This window comes from Vicia villosa, linkage group LG7, assembly GCF_029867415.1.
Source record: "Vicia villosa cultivar HV-30 ecotype Madison, WI linkage group LG7, Vvil1.0, whole genome shotgun sequence".
Classification (NCBI taxonomy): domain Eukaryota; kingdom Viridiplantae; phylum Streptophyta; class Magnoliopsida; order Fabales; family Fabaceae; genus Vicia; species Vicia villosa.
In genome coordinates, this window is record NC_081186.1 from 98,347,944 (window position 1) to 98,370,073 (window position 22,130).

At 31.2% G+C, this 22,130-nt stretch overlaps 2 protein-coding genes across 3 annotated transcripts; both read left to right on the top strand.

The window, feature by feature from the left end:
* The first annotated feature begins 2,003 nt into the window (after positions 1–2,003).
* Positions 2,004–10,277, top strand: LOC131617958 (WAT1-related protein At4g30420-like). 2 transcript variants are annotated; one of them, XM_058889227.1, is made up of 7 exons: positions 2,004–2,197; positions 2,563–2,631; positions 3,146–3,262; positions 3,352–3,577; positions 9,461–9,619; positions 9,714–9,865; positions 9,969–10,277. In XM_058889227.1, the coding sequence occupies exons 1-7, from the start codon at positions 2,010–2,012 to the stop codon at positions 10,108–10,110; spliced, it is 1,053 nt and encodes a 350-aa protein (XP_058745210.1). In that variant the 5' UTR covers positions 2,004–2,009; the 3' UTR covers positions 10,111–10,277. The 2 variants fall into 2 exon arrangements, with proteins under 2 accessions (XP_058745210.1, XP_058745211.1); XM_058889228.1 differs by lacking the exon at positions 9,461–9,619.
* A 2,660-nt stretch (positions 10,278–12,937) lies between these two features.
* On the top strand, positions 12,938–18,868 carry LOC131616075 (uncharacterized). The gene is made up of 9 exons (XM_058887304.1): positions 12,938–13,154; positions 13,264–13,326; positions 14,809–14,953; positions 15,363–15,651; positions 15,971–16,099; positions 16,176–16,225; positions 16,420–16,517; positions 16,600–16,887; positions 18,287–18,868. The coding sequence occupies exons 2-9, from the start codon at positions 13,276–13,278 to the stop codon at positions 18,767–18,769; spliced, it is 1,533 nt and encodes a 510-aa protein (XP_058743287.1). The 5' UTR covers positions 12,938–13,154; positions 13,264–13,275; the 3' UTR covers positions 18,770–18,868.
* The last annotated feature ends 3,262 nt before the right edge of the window (positions 18,869–22,130 follow it).

Here is a 22,130-nt window from a genome sequence, read left to right on the forward strand (position 1 = left end):
CTTGTAGGGTTTTTTTAACTACTTGAATTGTGATAATCCTAGGAATTGACCATATATGTCCCTAGTGTTTAAATATTAACAAATGTTCACTAAAACCTCAAGCATAAATGTCTAAAGAATATGAAAAATATGAGAAAGAGTCATTTTCTCACGAATACACTTGCCTACTAATATATAGTATTATTTTTTCATTTTAGTAGGATCTTTCTATTTTTGTTGCGATCTTCTGTTTTACGATCTTGTTACCCTCTCTCGATCTTATAAAAATGATTGAGTAGGATCTTCCGATCTTAACTACGATTTTATATTTTACGATTTAGCTATTCTCTCTCGATCTTAGGTAAGACCTCGATCTTGACAACCTTGTGACTAAGGTTGATGAATAGGAGCAGCTTGAATGAGTAGCCCATAGTTAAGAGTGCCACTTAAATGTCTGAAAATTATTTTTACATATTTCCAATGTTACTCCATAGGATTAGATAGAAACTGGCACACCTTGTTAATAGAGAAGGAGGTTTTTGGCCTAGTTAAGGTGACATTGAAGTGCATCACAATGGATCGAAAATGAGTGGGATCAGAGATTGCATCTGAACCAGATCTAGAAAGCTTGTTGTTAGAAACCATTGTTGTAGGCATCCCTTTGGCATAAGACATATTGACTTTGGCCAATAAGTCACGAATATACTTGGCTTGGAGACAAACAAGGAGCCATTGGTAAGTGTATGACTTCAATGCCTAAGAAATAGTCCAAGCTACTTAGCTACTTAGAGCAAATTTGTCATTGAGGCTTTTAACCAAAGTAGCAATAAAGGAGGAGGAATTTCCAATGATGAGTATATCATCAACATAGATCAAAACTACAATGGATAGGCTACTTGTGTGAAGTAGAAATATATTTGGAAACTAGGCGGATCCCTCGTGATTTTAGGTCGAACCACCATAAAATTCAATTATTCTTATCTAATCTCTTCTCTATTTACTTTTCTTTCTTTTTTTACCTAAACCATTCTCCATCTCTTAATCATCCTCTTAAAAGATCAACCTTAAAACATTTTTGTTTTTAAAACTATTAAGAAGTACTCCATCCATTTCTATTTATAAACAAATTTTAACTTTTTAGGTTCATTAAATAATTGATGCATACATCCTACATATAGTCCAAATACATTATTTATTCAATGAATCAAAAAAACAAAATTTACTTATAAATAAAAATGGAGGAAGTAAATTATATCACAATTTACCTTCTTATTTGAAGTCACTTGCATAATATGACCGACACTAAATACGGACTAATAACTACTATACGAGGGGCCGGGCCGACGCTAATAAGTAGATTCTGAAAAGCTACTTTTTAGTAGAGCATATAAAATTTTGTACTGCCTTCAATAAAACCCTTATTAACTAGTGGTTTTTAGATCGATGCCAAATTTTTAAAATAGCTTTGCTATTTTTACACTAATTTACTAACACCGTATATGGCACCAATTTTATACTATAAGATAAATATAATATGGCACAGATTTTAAGGTAAACAAATTATTTAAAAAATCACAAATGGTATAGGAAAGGGTATAATATACGGTGTAGTGTTATAAATTAAGTGTAAATATAGTTTTTCTCTTTTTAAAAACCAAAATACTACTATTGAACTTGGTATTGTATCTTATTGAATGTTTGTTTTCCAATAATTAAAGATACCTTTATACTACTCGAAAATTGATTTGTAAGATCTATTATAAAAGTACACATTCACAACATATGCCATTAATTAACTTTAATCCATTGTTGACTTCCAGCTTTCTTGACTATGATCAATCGTGTGTGAACAAATAATTAAAGTTACCTTTATACTGATCCCGAATCACGTTGCAATAAAATAATAATAATAATAGAAAAATTAATATCAAATCACGTTGAGAAAAAAAAAATGAGGGAATAGGAGTATATAACAAGTTTCTCTTCCTCTTCATACATAACATAAACCTCTTATTTTGGGAAAGCAAATAATGGCAAGTTTTAACATGGAATACTACCTCCCAATAATAGTTATGGTTTTGATACAATTTATATATTCAGGTATGACTCTTGGAACAAGAATTGCCCTTGTTGATGGTATGAGCCCAAGGGTATTTGTAGTCTACAGATGTGCTTTTGCAACCATTTTTCTTGCTCCTATTGCTTATTTTTCATCAAGGTATATTTTACTATTTTTATTGTTCGATGTTTTCTTCAAAGATACATTTTATTATCTGTTTACTTTCTATTCCCTCTGTCTTATATTATAAGAGAAATTTATTTTTTAGATTTATTAAATATATTTGGTCTATATATATACACCAGATACATAATTATTTAATGGTTCTAAAAAGTAAATTTTTTTATAATATAAGACGGAAAAAGTATTTTCATATGAACTTCATTTATATACTATGAATCTAGAATATAAACTATTTTTGTAAAAATGATTGAAAAGAGTATTATTATAAGTTTTAATTACTCTATCTTTGTCTCTCACATGTTAAATGTATTAATTACTTTTTTTTCTTTTTTTCTTTACAGGAGAAACTCTACATCTTATTCCTTAAATTTAAGGAGTTTTTTCTTGATATTCTTGACAGCACTAATTGGGTGAGTTTCTAATCTCAAATACTAAATGAATACTTATTTCATAGAATTATGGTTAATAACATATTATAAAAATGTTATTGTATAATTTTAACAGTAAAATATTATTGTCAAATTGAAAATTTATAAAAAAAATTCAAGAATGGTAGCTATGTTATCGAAGAGTGGACATTTAGTTGTATTGTTAAAACGTTTATATACGTTTAATTTATGTAATTAAATAAAGGATCAAATGCTTTTGAAATTTTTTAATTCTTTAGAATTGATCTATTCAATAAGAATTTTAAACTCAATATATAATACAATTAATTATATATATATATATATATATATAATGAAATTGGTGCTTCAGTCAAGATTAAATATACGGCAGTGTTATCTCACAAATATAATTTGAACACTAAATGTGTAAGATTTTTGCCGCTAAATTTTTAAGAATATAAAAATAATGATGTTGTCGTTTTAGGTTTGGTAAGATTTGAAATTAATCGATATATTTCGTTATTTTATGTTACAGCATTACAATAAATCAAAATTTATATTTTGAGGGTCTATATTTATCTTCTTCTTCAATTTCAAGCGCCATGACAAATCTTGTTCCGGCTGTCACACTTGTAATAGGAGCCTTTACAAGGTAATTAATAAAATCAAAACTATTTTTGTTGTTCTTATCAATATTCAAATGAATTTATTTCTTTTAATTTGAAATTAAATATAATACAGAATGGAGAAAATGAATATTCGAAGTTTAAGAACTATAGCCAAAGTATTGGGGACAATGATATGTGTAAGTGGAGCAATATGTATTTCATTGTTGAAGGGTCAAAAACTATTAAACGCAGACAACTTACCACCAAAATCAATTTTAGAAAGTGATGAGAATTGGTTGCTTGGATGTTTGTTTCTATTTGGAGGTTGTGTTGCCTGGTCAATTTGGCTCATTTTACAGGTATTCTACTTTCAATTGTATAATTATTTAAGTATTATTAATATTGGAGTTTCAAAATTAGTCTTTAATTCACTTTCAAAATCTAAGTTGTACACAAATAAAAATTTCCTTTATTTAGAGGAAGGGTATGAGCTACGTCGAGTTGTAAGAAACTTATAACAACTTCAACAAACTATAATGAAGTAACAATTTAGTTACTAGTTAAACTAAAAGTTTAACAAAGGCAACTAAAATTAATCCTCTAGTACTTCTCAACAAGATTAAGGCACTGAAAAGTAACTTTGAGCTTGTATTTAAAATCTTGAAAAGTAACGTTTGGTCGATGTCTCAACAATTTGATGGGCAACAAGAACATATTGAACCACCATTTTCTTGGACACAACTGTATCTCTGATAAAGTTACTATCAAGTTCAATATGCTTTGTGCGAGCATGGAGCACACGCTTATGAGACAAGTTAACAACACTAAAGTTGTCACGCGTGAGAGTAAGAGGGAGAAGAATTCACAATTCAAATAACAATGATTCTAACGAAATGAGCTCAGAGTTAGTATGACTAAGACCTTCTATTTAACTTTTGCACTTGACCTTGCAACCAAGAGCTACTTCTTTGAGCTCCATGACACTAGATTTGGGCAAAAAAATGCACAGGCCCAAGGTGGACGTGCGATCATCATGATCATTGACCCTACCAATATCGCTATAGACCATGAGAAAAAATTTTGACCTACAAGTAAAGGCATCAGTGATAAATCAAAGGAAATAGCTTCATTCAAGTACCTCGAAATCTTTCTAACAATATTTTAGTGACATGCAAGAGGATTGACTTAAATTAGGATGCTTTACTAACACCAAAGGAAATGATAGGCCTATTCTGAGTTATATATTGCAAAACACCTACAATTGACTCGTTGTGTTAAAGGATCATGAAAGGTATTTGATATTTGCTAAGTTTGCAATTGGTGACATAGGGTAGGAGCACCATTTGTATCTATCATTTTTCCTCTCTTGTTAAGAGGTCCTTGATGTACTTGGAATGAGATAGAATAATGAAACCTCAATATTGAAACATGTGTCAATACGTTAGAAGTTTTCAATTTTACATAACTTCTTGGGGGATAAACTTGACATTGAGCTTGTTAATCCTATCATGAACAAGGTGAGCAGAAGAGCTAGTTATCATAATGACATAACAGCTAGTTATCATAACGAAATCCACATAAACTAAGGCACATATAGTGATACCTTGATGAAAGTAGATGAACAACGAGTGATCATATTTTCTTGAAATGAACCCAAACATGATGAGTTCCTAATGTAGTTTATCATACCAATGTCATTGAGTCAATTTCATGCAATATAGTGCTTTGTTCAACATATGAGGAAAATGTAATGATAGAAAAAATTAAGCCCCTTTTCAAATCCTTTCCCATTTTCATGCGGCCAATCCCTACTTGAACCTATAACAGGTCTGCTTGTATCATGATTAATTTATAAAATGGTTGCACATGGTTTCTCGTCATGTAATCCACTTTGCATGATTATAATCTCCCAATGTCTTGGGAGAAGTCACAACCAGTGAAGGTTAAATCGAACGTAAAATAACTATGGCACGACTGAGTATGCCCTATGTCTAGAAATCATAAACAATCTCTTATAGTTATTTAGTTCAAATAGTAAATTAGGCACTTAGTTCTCAATTTCTTTCTAGATTGATCACATCAACTCTGTAGACGAATTAAAAACTATAAATAAAAAATTAAGTTGAATAACTAGAAAGAAGAGTATTATTACAAAGAGAAAATCTAAGTGGATCACATGGTTCACATTATTGAGAGAAAATTCATCTAAAGGGGACTTAATATAAGGGAACAAGACACTCATCCTTAAGGGATTCACGACCAATACAATAAAAAGAAAGTAACTAAGCCTTAAAAATGATTATGGATGACTCCCTAATGATGCATTGTCGTCTCCCTTGCTCCAACTTTTAATAATATTCCTCTTTGATCATAAAATTGGAAATCCTAATGACTAAACATGTTCTATGATTTATAGGAAAATTATGAGATTGCATAATCGAGCCATTAATGCCTTATAGACACGCCACAATTTTTATTATATTTCTGACTAGGAATTATGTGATCGCATTAAAGGCGTTTTTTTCTTTTTGAAAGTGGTACGATATTTCTAATGGCTTAAAATTGTGTTGTGCTGCCATTGGTGCATCATTATTTCTTCATATGCCGGTTTTGTCCTTTCCTTGCTCCAATCACACCGCTATGTTGGATGGGTGAGGCACGTTTCTTGATCTTTTTACAATTTCCTTTTATTTTCTCTTATTAGACAAAAACATGCAATGACAAACTATCATGAGGAGCCATTAAGAAATGCATTGTTTATGTCAACTTATTGTAGTTTCCACTTGTGTGAGAAAAAAGTCAATGATCCTGATTATGGTTGGTTTATCAACTAATGGAAATGTCTCATTATAAATAAAGTCAAGTTGTTGATGATAGCTTTTTCCATTGGGCATGATTTGAACTTTTTGACAGTACTATCTAGATTTTCTTTTATCCTGAAACCCACCTGCACCCAACTATTTTTCTCTAACTTAGTAAAGTTATAAGGGTCCACTTCTTGTTGGTTAAGAGAGAATTTTTCTCTTGTTGTAATTCTTCAAGCTTTTGAGGATGAGCCAAGACGTGTTTAATAAAGGTGGGTTCAACATGAGAAAGAAAAGCACAGGGTTTGGAATTTCCAATTTTGGCTCTAGTTAGCATAGGATGTTTTTTGTGAAATAAAGGTACTTGTGGTGCTTTTGTAGACAATAAAGGTAATAGTTACCTACCAATCATATGGAATACCTCTAGTATGTGTACAAAGTGAATACGTGACAACGATTGATCAACCATATGTGATTGTATATTATTGATAGAAGACAATGACGTGTAAGTTATTTGGGTATGTGTATCATTTTTTAATGAAAGAGATATGGTAACATAATGGTTGTTCTAATACAAGGTAAAAGAAATTTTAGAATTCGATAGTAGAGTTGTCAGCTTGATATAGGTCAAAAGCACAGTGAGGTTTGAAGACATGGCATAGGTGTAGCTTTGTAAAAGTGGGGATGGTAGTAGTAGGTACCACAATATCATTTGGAGAACAGGAGACATGTGTTTCAAGTTGTCGGTATCTCGCTTTAACTCTCAAAATCTTACGATCCGTCAACCGGCCACCGATTTAAGTGGCACAAAGATCTTGGATTTGGCTGGAGCGTTGAACTCTTAAAGAAAGATCTTTAAATCGTGGGATCTTGAGATCCCAACGATCCATTTTTTGTTTTTACCTGCTTTAGACCCATTTCGACCAGGTCATTAAACAATTGGAATCGGCCCATAAACTAACCCATGACTAACCCTGAATGTTGTGCACACATATTTTAAGGTTTTGGGACATGCAATGTTTTAAATGACCTTCTATTATGTTTTTGTTGGATAAAATATTTGCTATATGAGTAATGACTATATCATTTATATATTTGGTTAAGGATTTGAATTCTCCACCCAAATCAAATAAGACTACACAGCTTTAATCCAAGTGTTAAAATGAGTTTGGACAAAGAACAAAAATAAATTGAAAGCATGCATATTATAATATTTGAATTTTAAAAAATAAATTCAAGTTTATTTAGAGTAGGCATCAACAAAAACAATGTAATATTGATAATCAAAACAAGAAAAAAATTGTGAAGGACACAACAAGTCAGTGTGCACCAAATCAAAAGGAGCTTTATATACCATTGTAGACAATGGAGCATAAAATTTATAAGATTTTCCTAAACAACACGAGTTAAAATTCAAGTATGCTTTAATTATATAGTTGGTATCAAACATTTTGAGTTCAAATTTGAGATTATTTGAGGTGGCTTTACCTAGTCTAGAATTCCTAAGGAAATATCATTATAGGAAGTGCAATTTGCTAAAAAATTATGAGGACATGTGAAGATACACCATAATTTTGAAAAGAATAAGAATAATTTGAGAATTCAGGTCTGAGTCAAGAAAATTTAAGTGGTGTATACCTCAATCAGTAAGCCAAACTTGGAAATCCATTTCATTTATTTGTGTATGCAAAGTGATTCTATGTAGAAATTATGGCAGTAGATTGAGAGGATTGTGTGGGGGTCATCTTTGAGTGAATCACTCTTGTCTTGAGAGATGTATAACCTTGTGTATTGATGAACTTGAGGGAGGGACAAAAAATTCATCATAATTGTGGCAACAATCAAAGACCATATGGTCGTATTTCCATATAGATGGCAAGTAGGCCTTGGGCTATAATTACCCCTAAAGCAGCCACAACTCATGCTACGATGGTTGCGCTCAAGGAAATGAAAAACATAACTACCACGATTAGATAATTGATTCATGGTGAGTAAATGTTTTACAAACATTCTATGTGGAGAGCTCTTACCTAAATTTATCCAACTGATCTTCTTGAACATACAAGGGCACCTCAACATTATGAAGTGTAAAAGGCTTGGTGTGCCCAATAGATAGTACTGATCTTCTTGAATTACATGAGTTTTGTACTGATCTGTGATGTGATCACCAATAGATAGTAGTGAACCAACAAGGGATTTGATTTGAAGAACATACTCAATAGGTAAGTGATTCAACTTCTATGTAGATTTGAGTTTTTTGCACAATTGACAAACTCGAGCTTTCATAATCACATTGTAGTGTTTGTGGATTTTGACCCAATTTTCATACGGGAACTTACAAGGCAGAATCCTAAGTATCATTAATTTAAAAATTATTGATAGAAGCCATATGAATAAGACTTGATCTTGAATGATCCAAGATTCCTATTCTTCAAATATTGCATCATTGTGACGATTAATTTATGATTTTTACATTGGAGGAATTTCAATATTCACTAAATATTTCTGAAATTTTTGTGTAAGGAAGACCCTTGAACTTCTTGATTCAACATTTTACATTTTGATTGAAAGCTTCGGACCCAACGAATGCGTAAAATATTAGCTTTCAAATGGTGAATTTGTAACTTGAGAGGAAGACACCAGATCTTTTGAAGTTGGTGAGGATTCATCAATTTTCACCAATGTTGAAGCTTATTGAAAAACCTATATGAGGATGACGAGAAATTTCGGATTAAAAAGCAAATGGGAAAGGATCATTGATGATTTATATCATATTGGAGTTTGAAAATGAGTTTCTGATTCATTATTCAAAAGCTATTTATACACTAAGTAAACTCCCCTTTATATAGTGTAAGTGTATGTGCTCATTTGAGTTGTAACAAACTTATAATTAACAACTTCAACAAACTATAACTAAATAACATACTTAGTTACTACATAAACTAAAATCTAAACAAAGCTAAACGTAAATCAATCAAGCAATAATTAGAAAAACAAACTCTCATGTAGTTTAAATAGAGAGTCCAAAAAAATTGCATTCGTGATACTACAATTCTATGAGTAAAGTTATGTTATTAGAGTTTATCCAAAATTTGTTCAACTACATGTTATCTGATCATTGTTAAGAGGTCATTATCAAAATGTACAGTCCTAACATGAGTGTGTGTGTGTGTGTGTGTGTGTGTGAGAGAGAGTGACTGTGTGTGTGTGTGTGTATTAAGAATCTTATATCTGAATCAATATTGCAAGAAAATATTTATAAGTGGTATGCAATATATACTTTAATTACAAGTCGTTTTTGAAAATTTTTATTAAAAATGAATATATAAAATTCTAATAAATATCAATATGCAAATATCAAATATAAATCCATATATATTTATATGTATATCTCTTGCATATATATCATGCAACCTTACCCCCTTGTACATTTCAAAGGTTCCAGCTTATGCAAGCCATCCTAATTCCTTATCACTTTCGACTTGGATGTGTTTAATGGCAACATTACAATCATCACTAGTGACATTATTCATGGAGCCAGACCTTAATTCATGGAAGATTACTTCTCTACTTCAATTTGGTTGTGTTTTATATTCAGTATGTGGTTGATTTTTCATGGTGATACAACAATACTTGTTCATATAATGCATATATCATCATTGACCTTATAAGCAATAAATAAATTTTGTAGGGAATCATGGGATCTGGAGTAACATTTTATCTTCAAGCATGGTGCATTTCTAGGAGAGGACCTTTCTTCTCTGCAATGTTTAGTCCTCTCTTAACATTGATTGTAACTATATTGGCTACCTTGTGGCTTCATGAGGAAATATACATTGGAAGGTACTAAAAATTAATTAGGATTCTTAATACAAATTGAATTAAAGGCAATTTCAACAAATATTATTATTCTACCTAAAATATTATTGTGTTTTATGTGTGTCAGCTTGATAGGTGCAATTGGAGTGATTATTGGTTTGTATGTTGTCCTTTGGGGTAAAGCTGAAGACTTGGTTGATGTCAAAACTGAAAATTATGGAAAAATATATTGTAAAACTGATTTGGAAGATCCTCTTTTACATAACTAAATATACATTACACTATTGATATTCCTCTCTTAACTATGATTGCTCTTCTAATAGGGAGTGCATTATTCATATTATATGAATCATTTTAGATTACTTTTTGTTAGGATATTTGTTGACAAAACTATGATAAGGACTCCTAAATAAATTGAAATATATGATTAATACAATCTATTAATATATGTGAGTAAGGATGAAAGAGAGAAAATACTTAATAGTTAACACTTCCTAAATGTTGTCCTTGGTCTACCAATTTTTTTTATGAGGCTTTCTCATTACATCTTAAGTACTTCTATCAAATCCTACAAATTTTTTAAAATGCCCCACTTGCATCATATGGAAATTAAAATTTTGAAGCACCACAAACTACAACCGACTAATTCACCTAAAAACATATACAATGTATGAACGGATGTGTCAAGATATTGTTATCCGGATACACCATATAGATATCAATATCCAAACATGTATCATTTTTTCTTAAACCTTTTTAAAATTTTTCCAATCCTATTCATTAATTATGTTCGCAAAAACAATTCAATTGTATTTTGACATTATAAACATCATAATCATTTGAAATTACAGGTAATGTACATGTCTACTATTGATGACCATTGAGTAAATATGTTTTTTCTTCGTCATGAATATAGTCTATAGAGTGATATCCACAGACCTACAGAGAGTGGAATATGGATCCATTAAATGGGTGATTGAAATTGTTTTATTTTTCATTGATTATAGTTATGGTACCCCTAGATGTTGTCGAACAAAGTTATTTTCCCATAGTATGGTGTTTTTAGAAGATCCTCAACCAGGTGTTTTACATGTTGATGATGGAAAATAATTTACCATTGAACAAGAGTTTACATTACGTGAATATATGTTTCAAGAAGAAATTCGTTTCTAAGATGACAACGAACATGGTTTATCCAAAAACATACTCGTAACTTTGAAACAAAAAAAAAAAGTCAAAATTTTCAAATGTTAACCAAGTATATAATGTTCCACAAAAAACACAACAAGTCGATAAGGGGTCCAAGATATTAAAGGAACCGGTGTTAAAATTGTTGGATGAGAATCATTATGTATCTAGGTACATAGTGTATGAGGATGGATGATGACAGTCCATCAACATCATCATAGAATTTTCTTAGGTTTTGTTTGAGAGTTTAGAAGGAAAGAGAGAGGAGGACTTTGAAAAATAGAAAGGACATGGTGAAAAGAATAGAAAGATTTTGGTTGGGAAGTTTTTGGAGGGTTTGTTTTTCTTCATAACACCAAAAAACCCCTAATTTGGGGGGAACTCAAAATTTGTATTGAATGAGGGTTTTTGAAGGCTTACATAAAATTTCTAAATATCTTTTATGTTGTTATAGTATTTTGAAAATTAAAAATACAGTAATAGTAAACACTATTTTATGGTTCTATACAAAATCATTTTTTTAAATGTCAAATATTTTCCAATATTTTTTAAAAATTCATTTTCGAAAGTCTTCCCTTTCCCTCCCCTCCAAACTCGCAAACAAAACCTTGGTATTTTTTTAGAGTTTTCAGTTGTATTTAATGCAGAATGACATGGTTTAAAGATGAAAGTTGTAAATAATTGAGACAAAGAAGGGAGCTGTTAAAAAAAGGGGAAAATAAGAACTTTAGAAAGCAGAAAAGAGGTAGAACCACTAAAAAATTGCATTGTTCTAGTCGTGGCGCGATTGTTAGAAAAATGTGGCGTGATAGGGATCAATCGTGACGTGATTTAGGAACCGTTATCCCATTATAAAAGGACAGTTGGCAAAAAAATTGATGGATTTAGAATTCTAATTGGATTTTGACGGGTGCAAGGATTTGAAGAGCAAGTATTTGAAGAGCAAGGATTAAAGGTTTTTCATTGTTGAAGACCAACTTTCATCTCCAAGTTTATGTATTATTCTTCTAACATTTTGTGAAATTCCATCTTCACTCTTTAACGGGTCTTTCTATGCCTATAGAAAGAATACTTGGAAGAATGGAAAAGAAGAACTTTGCATAACAATCTTTTGAACAAAAACGTTGAAACTCTGTGTGATAGAAAAACATCAAGCAAGGAAATTTTGTTCATAAACTTGCTTTCAAACACTTTTGTGTTTTTCATTGTATTTTAATTTGGGTAATCAGCTTTTTAGAAGCATCTTTGTAAACACATCTTTGTATCTCAACTTTTGAGTTTATTCCGTTCCTTGAGAGACTAGGATATAGTCAGAATTTTCAAGAAGACGTTGATAGTAGGTCTTTGTGGTTGTAATCAGTTTGATTATAGTAGATTAAGTCCTTGTGAGAAGGCAAAATCACTTTGGTGGGTGGACTAGAGGTAGCTTCGTTAACACCGAACTAGAATAAAAATATTGTGTTCATTATTTTTATTCTAAATTCTTTCTAGTGGGTCTTGGTTGGTAAAAAGTTTTCATTCTTAAAATCCAATTCAAATCAAATTTTTTTTTTTTGTGTTTCCTTAACCCTCACTACTTAAAATCAAACATTTATAATATAAATATTTATTTTTTTCAAAATTAAATTAAATTACATATAATAAAATATAATAATTTAAAAAAATGTCATACATAATTTTAAATATTTTAAATAATAAATAAAATATTAAAATGTTTACCACATATTTAATATTTTAAATTATCAAAATCAAATAATAAAATACGTAATAATACAAACGAGTTAGATTATGAATATTAATGTCTCTACTATCCAACGCGTCAAAGTGGATTTTTTCCACTAAATTCGGATGGATTCAAGTACGGATTTTGTTATTCTGTCTAAGATTTAGAGATTAAAGATATACGGTGAAAACAGAAAAAGTAAAAACGACGCAGTTTCACAACAGAGCAATCATTTTCCTCTTACCGCTGAGTTAAGAAATGAAGATAAAAAAATAAAAAAAAAATTATTAATCCAATAATCGAATTCAAATCCATGGTTGCTTTGTTCTTCGTTCCCTAATTCTCAATCAAAATCCGTTTCTTCAAATCTGAGCCACTTTAATTCTCTTCACAACTTACAAGGTATATCAATTTTTTCTCTTTTATCTTTTAATCCCTCTTGTTTTGATCGAATTATCATCGCAGTGTTGATTTACCAATTATCATGAACTTCATTTCTCGCGTTTTGCAGAAACTTGTTTCAATGGTGCAAACACACAATTCACATCCTGGTGAATTAACCACGCCCTTAATGGTGAGTTTGTTGCTTTTATTTTTCTTTCCATTTTTTCATGATTTTATAGGTGTATATATATGGAATTGTTTTTAATGTGTGAAAACTATAGAGTTTGTGTTTATTGTTTGATTAATTTTAGTGTTTCATATAAGAAGTTTATTTGAGCTTAGAAAATGTGAAAAATGTTCACATGATGATTGAATTAATTTGGTATGTGGCATATAGATACTAGTGCAGTGCACAATAGTGGTCAAACTAATGACAGAAAAAATTATTAGGTAAGTTATGAGGTTAAATGCACCTCTTTGTTTATCTGACTACGGTTTTTATCTGATTGTGGTAAGACCTGTTGTGATGTTGTACGGGAGAGAATATTGGGCGGCTCAGAATCAATATGAGAATAATGTAAGTGTAGCAGAGATGAGAATATTGTGTTGGATGTGTGGTAAGACTAGAAATGATAAGATTAGAAATGACAATATTAGAGATTGTTGGGGTAGAACTTATAGTAAAAAAGGTGGTGGAAAATAGACTTCTGTTGCTTGGGCGTGTAGAGAGAATATCTGTAGATTTTGTGGTGAGTAGAGTAGGTCAGATGGAGAGGAGTCAAACAACTAGAGGTAGAGGAAGATCTAGAAAAACTATAAAAGAAGTTGTTAAGAAAGTTCTCGAAATTAACAATATGGATAGAACGTTATGGCGGAAGTTAATCCATGTAGCCGATCTCACTTAGTGTGATAAGGGTTGGTTGTTGTTGTTAGGATATTCTCTTATTTGAAGTAACCTAGATTTATATTTTTAATGGAATGACAGTTATGAAGGGAATCAATATTCCTTTTTTTATTTCTCAACAAAACTTGGAGATGGGAATAACTCACTCCTATTTCTTAAATGTTATGTTGTGTTGGATGCATGTATGCATAAACCAAAGTTGGGAAGTAAGCAATTTATTTAAATTCAAATTTTTTTTGTTTCCCTTGATTTCTTGTTATTAAAGATATTGTAACATGTTAAATTTAAATAAGATTTTGGTTTAACATATGTATTTATAAAGAAACAATTTTGGTATCTAGAAAACTTTCATGACATGGAGAGAATTAAAACAAGATGACTCGTTCAGGTCATGGAGAGAATTAAAACAAAATGAGTGTTCGTTACCAAAAGTTTCCTATTGCCTAGCCACATCCCTTCTTCCAGCTAAAAATGGTATGTAAGAGATAGTTTTTTGGGTGAACTTAAGCATTTTCAGCTTGTGATCAGTTTCTTTCTGCTGATATGCATGGTTTCTTGAAGTCCCCACCTTATTATTCCTGTAGAGGGGGATTTTCTCTTGTCCATTATGGATCATGCTGTTAATGGTAGTTTGCTTCAAATGCTTGTTATGTTAATTTGCTACTGCATTTTAGTTTAACTTAGTTTTAGTATTTCTAGCATTTATGATTGTACTGATTAAAACTAATAAGTTTTTTCATAAAAAATAATTAATCTTATCTTTTACAGACACAGGCACAGCAACAGGAAGATCGTTTGACAAATGATGGTCTGATTCCTAATATATTTTCATCTGTGCCGGCTTTGAGTGATGCTGCTTCTTATCTTTCACAAACAACATCATTCTTAGCTGGTTGTTTCTCTGACTATTCAGGCAAGCATTTTGTGTTTTTACTAGTTCTTTTAGGGTTTATTTGGAGTAATCTCCTTTCAAAAGTTTAAAGAATTGTGCAGCCAGTTACTATAATTTTCCATACATATCTAATGACGCTTTTCAATATGCCCTACTCTATTCAAGAAATTTCTCCTATACATAATTTTAAATTTGCTGAATCCAAATGGCTTTCATGTATTGACTTCAAGTTCATTCTATTTTCCTTATTACTTGATACAAAACACTCGATACTAATCCCTATTTATAGGGAGGGATACATAAACTTCGGACCATCATAAAACTTATGCTAATTGATTTATAACTACTTTTCTTTATCACATGTACTAACTACAAGACCTTGACATTAACGATTTCTGACCTTAAATCTTTTGTCTTGTTATTTTTTCAGTAGAACCTTCCCCAAGACAGTCTGGTGCTTCTGACATTCATGCACAAGAACTAGTGACTTTTTCTTCCGCAGAAACTGAGACATCTTCATCTACTGATATAAATCATATCAGTTCAAACGGAAAAAATTTAACAAGTATTGAATCATCTTACACTTCAACTTCTACACCTCTACTTAATCACGATGAAAACACAAGGATTTCTAGCAGAGATCCGTTACAAAATGCAAGTACCAGTACACTTGTTGAATCAAATAATACTGGACGAAGTGGCATTTCCATTTTCCGAGGGTATTATATGTCGTCCCAATCTGAATGTGATTATTTCTGATACGTCCTTTTTCCAATTTATTAAACTAATCTGGTATAATGTGAGATTGTTGGATATTAAGATACAGTTATTTACTGTTCAGTATGTATCCTTGTGAGTTTTTTCAATGGAATAAGGATTTAATAGGCATACACAGTGTAAATCAGTTTTACATTGTCATCCGATGGGAGCTCCCATTTTTCCATAGTGTCCTTATATTTTCTTCTACTGCTTTTCCAATTTGTTAAAGCTCTTTTGATTACTGACCTGGGGATGATAAACTTCTTTTTATAACTTCAGCCTGATTGATCGCGCTCGAAGAACTGTTCGTGGATCTGCAGATGATATAGGATGGCTTCAACATGCTCAAGGAATGCCCCCGGTTGAAGATGGAACAGAGAGGTTCCAGGAAATTCTTGACAGCATCAAGTAAGTATGGTATTGTTTTTTTTCTTCTTATCTTCTAGTTATAATTTTTTTAACTCAGTTTTTCTTACTTTGTCAGGCACGGTGTTCACAGGTTACCGAATTCAATGGTTTATTTATTAATTCCAGGTAAAGTGGCTGATTGTGCTCATGATAAAATAATGACCATGACTTGCAGACACACAGCATAATATTAAGTCCAGAGATGAATCGATGATGAGATATCATTTTGAAATCACATGGCTTACGGATTGTAAATAGTAGAATTGTAAGTTCAATGTCATTTATGTTGCTATTAACTGTTGTGCCTCTTAACTTGGCAGGTCTTTTCAGTAACCATGGTCCACTTTACTTCGTGAGTACGAAAGTCTGTTTTTCAAAATTGGGTTTGGCCTGTCATATTGCAAAGATTCATAGTGAGGTATACTATATTAATTTTGTATATTGAATTGGTGTTATTTTTCTTACATTCTATTACTGAATTTGGAATGATAATTAATTAGGCTTCAGTTGAGAAAAATGCAAGAGAGATAAAAGAGTATATTGAGGAAATTTATTGGGGTTCAAATAAACGTGTTTTGCTTCTTGGACATAGCAAGGGAGGAGTAGATGCAGCAGCTGCTTTATCATTGTACTGGCCTGATTTGAAAGATAAAGTTGCTGGGTTGGTATTAGCACAAAGTCCCTATGGTGGTACTCCTATAGCTTCTGATCTTCTGCGAGAAGGACAGCTTGGTGATTATGTGAATGTACGGAAACTCACCGAGATTCTTATCTGTAAAATTATTAAGGTATGTTTAATTCATATATTATCACTGATGCACTCCTTGTTTACACTTGAAATGTGTGTTTTCTTTGCCATCTTTTTCTTATCTGGATTTTCCTTCTTGCTTGTGAATACAAGAACATAAGAAGTTGGATGCTTAGCATGATTCGATTGGATGTTTGTGTAAAAAATTTATACCATCGGTAGACAAAAATTAATCTCGTGAAATTTTTGTAAAATTAAATCTACACAAATATATAAAAAGATTATCAAAACAAATAAATGAAAACAAAATAAAATACAAAACTAAATGAAATAAAATAATATAACTTAACAAGAGGAAAGTGAGCAAATAGAAAAGAAACATTGCTTCTAATATAAAACAAATAAATACAAAAATTAAAATCATTACCGGATACACAAATCCATCAAAGTGACACAAATTGGCGAAACCAAAAAAATGGTCTTAGGAAGGATTCGGCTCCCCTCCTTTCCCCTTGCCTCCTAAAAAATGGTGTTTGGAGTGGGCCAACCAATCCATGGAATGGGCCAACCAGTCGATGGACTGGACTGACTCATAGAACTGGCCAGACCACTTTTATCATTACCAAGTCCATGGGCTAGCCATAGCCCACAAGGATTTGTGGGCCTTTTAGCCTTATCTATGTATAGATTTTATTCTCGGGGTTGTGGACTGGACCATTCTGACAGCTCTATTCTCAACTCAATCACTATGTCTCAGAGCTTCTTAGTATGACTCGCGAATTATTTTCTCCGCACAATTCTATATCTCACATTTGTTTTGAATGTAAGGATTAAAGTACTTGTGCATTCTATCAATATCTAAGAAGTGGTTATGGAAATTTTCTTTGAGATCACATTCTGTCTTCGATAATTTGAGTGTGTGTTGAACGAACAAAGTAGCTGGGTAGCGTATTCAAATGCTAGTCACTTGAGTCCTCTGAAGCTCATCTCAAAGGGTTTGCTTCTTTCCTCCATTTTACATAATTGAGAAGATGACTTAGCTCTCTTGAGATGATTTGTCATTTTCATTCAACTCTTGTCGCCAGCTGGATCGCCACTCTACATTGCTCTAATCTATTAATGCAAGCCATTTATTCAATTACTCACTCTTCCTACAAACTGCTATAAGCTTGTTTTTTATACCGCACTTTAGATCCAAGGTTGTTTCTTGTTCAGGGATTTCGACAAACAGAATTTGAACGACATCTTTGAAGATTCTAATTATTTTCTGTACTAACTCGTTAAATTATGTTTTGTATTGTATCTATTATTTTTATGTAACCCGCAGAATTATGTGATTCATGATTTTAGTCGTTGTTAGCATCTTTCAGCTATGCAGAAGTCTAACATTAGATAACTTCCCATCTCTTACTACAATTTATCATTTACATTTATTACAGGGAGACATGCGAGCCTTAGAAGACTTGACATATGAACGGCGGAGAGAATTTTTAGCGAAACATCATCTGCCAGAAGAACTCCCCGTGGTTTCCTTCCGCACCGAAGCTGGCATTTCACCTGCTGTTTTAGCTACACTATCTCATGTTGCTCACGCCGAACTACCCCTAGTTGCATCAGCTGGTGAAAGTACAAAACTCCCTGTCGTGATGCCCTTAGGTGCTGCTATGGCTGCGTGTGCACAATTACTACAGGTGAGGTATGGCGAGAAGAGTGACGGGCTTGTAACTTGCCGAGATGCAGAAGTTCCCGGATCTATTGTGGTGCGACCTAAACGAAAACTAGACCATGCTTGGATGGTTTATTCGTCGCTAAATGAGGATCTTACCGAAGGAGACGCGTCACAGGTTTGTGAAGCTCTCTTAACTCTACTTGTGGAAGCAGGGCAGAAAAAGAGGCACGAGCTTGCAATGAAAGATGAATGAAAAGCATTTAAGTTTTTTCTTCTACATGTTCATATTAATCTCTTCAGAACTCTATATTCAATTTATTATTTATAGTCTAGTAATAAAAACATTGAATTAGGACAAGCTAGGAATATACATTCTCATAGATATAAGAATAACTAAGCAAAAAAAAAAAAACTTATTAGTAAACTGAATTTAACTTGTACTAACAAAAAAAAGCTGAAAAGGAATCACTTTAAAGAATAAGCCTTAATTATAAATTATAAGCTTTTTATTCAAAACAATTGTTTTTAGAACGTGGTAATTGGCATTATTATAATGAATTAAAGAAGAAACTTGCATCAAAAGCATAGAAATAATTCATCATTTTACAGGCAAGCATCAGATGCATTTCTTTACAACGTGAAAGAAAAAATGAAACTGAATCTTGTCCTCCTTTTCTAATTCAAAGTCCCTGTTCTAAGAGAACCCTTTGTCCTTTAGATTTATCAAACCCTTGTAAATCTATTAAAATCATATTAATTAATTAAACTATAAAGCACCAGTTTCCTTGTTATTTGATTTTGCAATGGAATCTTAGATATTTTAGGATTTTTAATTACTACAATCTTTCATAATCATGGTCCTACTCCACATGTTAATCACGGCCAATCTATTATATATTGTGTTTAGTTTCACATGGCATATGTTTCTCAATGTGAATCTGAAAAGCTTATTGTCATATTTTTTCTATTTTATTAAAAATATCAAAAACTTATTTCCATTAATTCATAAACATAAATAATTGTTATAATTAAGCGTTGAACTTAGACTGAGTGTATTACATATCAGTTTTTAATTATCTTACCCACCCATTTAAATTCTTACATATCAGTTTAATTATCTTACTCACCCATTTAAATTCGATAGAACTTTTTATTGTTATACAAATGTTAGACTACACTTATACAAATCAAGTGATTTGTATAGGTACTCAATGTTTTAAATGTTTAATGTAAAATAAAATTAATTAAATGTTCCATGCACAATAAAACATCACAATATAAATATAATGAATTAAATTTTGCATTAAGTTAAAAACCCAAAAATTAAAATACATAAATAAGAATTATACTAGTATATATAAGAAAATTACAAATTTCGTTATAGTTGGAAAAAAAAATACCACAAACATAGACTATAATTTAAATACTCGTATAATTTTTATGCCAATGTTATGTGATATAATACTTTATAGTTTAAAAATACACGAAATTGGACATTGAAATTTTTTTTCTGTATTTTTTGTTTGTTTGTTTGTAGATAAAACCACGATAGCAACTAAAAATTCACATATAATTGTGAGGTCTTAAATTAAAAACTGGATGATGTTGTCTTACCTAACAATGAGGATTTAAACTAAGTGTAGATTATCATTATCATCGCTAATTCTATCTTTGCAACGTAAGGGGTAGGTGGTCCTGTTAGTAAGGACACGACTTATCTCCTTTAAAGAATTGGGTTTAAATTTCATTGCTTATATGTTGATATATAGTTAGTAGGTAATATGCAAATATTTTAGATACGAGCTTTGAGTTTTTCTTTTAACCATAACGACCCTTGAAATTTAATTTGTCTAAACTTTACACTATTGTAGAAAGAAAGAAAAAAAGCTAATTTTATTTTACTTATCATAATCATAGACACTTCTGGTGTTTTGCTACCCGATCTTTCTAATAAGTAGCATCAGAGTCATGGTTAAGTTCGGTGGAACAGCGAAAATGAGATCCTAGTATGATAATGTGGGTGATTCACTTGTGAGGAAGATTGTTGGATTCAAATGTGAATGGTTAAGTCTCATATAGATTAGAAATAGAAGAAATGTTAGGTTTACAATAGAAATGAGTCATATATATAATGTCTTAAAGTTTATAGTGAATAGATGGTTTCAAAATCTCTTGAATCCTGAATGTTTGACTCATTGACTTTTTCGGCGGTTCACTCCCCATCTACCGAAAAAGTAGTAATATATAGAGAAAAATTCACATACTTCCATTTAGGTTGAGATAAAGTGTTTAATTTAATAATATCAACATTAGTAATTGAAGCATTTACAAACTCGAAGCTTCTTATTTATTTGGGTGCTAAGTGCTAACCATAACATTCTTTTGTATAAAATATCTATATGCATAATTAATGTGATGAAAAGTTGGAAATTATAATCATTATAGTTTGAATCCCAACATATATTGTTAAAGAAAATTAGTATAATTTATCTTTCTCTTACTCTTTTCTCAGTGAGTGTGAAGTCATTTTGCACTAACTATATAATTGTTATAGAAAAACAATGCCTTTAGGGTCAGCTTCATTTATTCTATCTTTATATACTTTTTCTTTGGTTTATATGATATTGTCGCATTCTTTGGGTACCTACATGTGTGTCTATACAGAATGAGAATAACGAATTTTCTTATGATTAATTATGATGTATAAAGTGATGCTTAATTAAATAGAAGCAAAACAATTATTCGAGCTGATCCTTCTGGGTATTAATATAAGCACAACATATTTGATAGATTAATTTATTGGCTAATTGGGTTAGGCATGATTACTACATGATGCATTTAATCTTACATGTATTATATCTTTCCAATTAAAACAATAGTCTTTTGTAAGAAAAAAAAAACAGAAAGAAAAGAAAAAGAAAACAATTGTATTTTGCAGAGTATGTACAATAGTAGGGAATAGGGATATGATAGGGATATCATGGATGATGTACCATACTTTAGGCTTTTTTTTGTGAGTTTGGAATGGGAAAGAGGGAGGATTTTGAGAAATAGGAATAATTGAGTGAAAAGAATAGAAAGATTTTGAGTAGGAAGGTTTTGGAGGGTTCGATTTTATTCATAACACCAAAAATCCTCTAATATGAGAAACTCAAAAATTATATTGAAAGAGTGTTTTGGAAGGTTTTGGAGGGCTAACATAAATTTTCTAAATATCTCTTAGTAATGATAATGACTATTTTATCATTCTAAATAAAATTATTTTTTAAAAAAATGTCAAATTTTTTTTTTATATTTTTTTTTTTAAAAATTTGTTTTGGGAACCTTCCCCTCCTTTCTTACAAACTCGCAAACAAAGTCTTAGAAATAAGTGATATGTGTATAAGTCAAAGATTATATGTCATGGTCCCCTTACATCATTATGGTCATTTAACTAACTTGTTCTTTTGTCCGAGCCTTTATTGCATAATTCTTATCAACATTGTTATATCACTAAAAAATAAGTCACCTATTGCCCCAAAGCCAAGTTGACCCCCTAATTGCATGACCTTGCCCATATACAACATAACATATCATGGCGAGCTAAGTGATGGCTTGAGTTAAGTGTTGGTTTG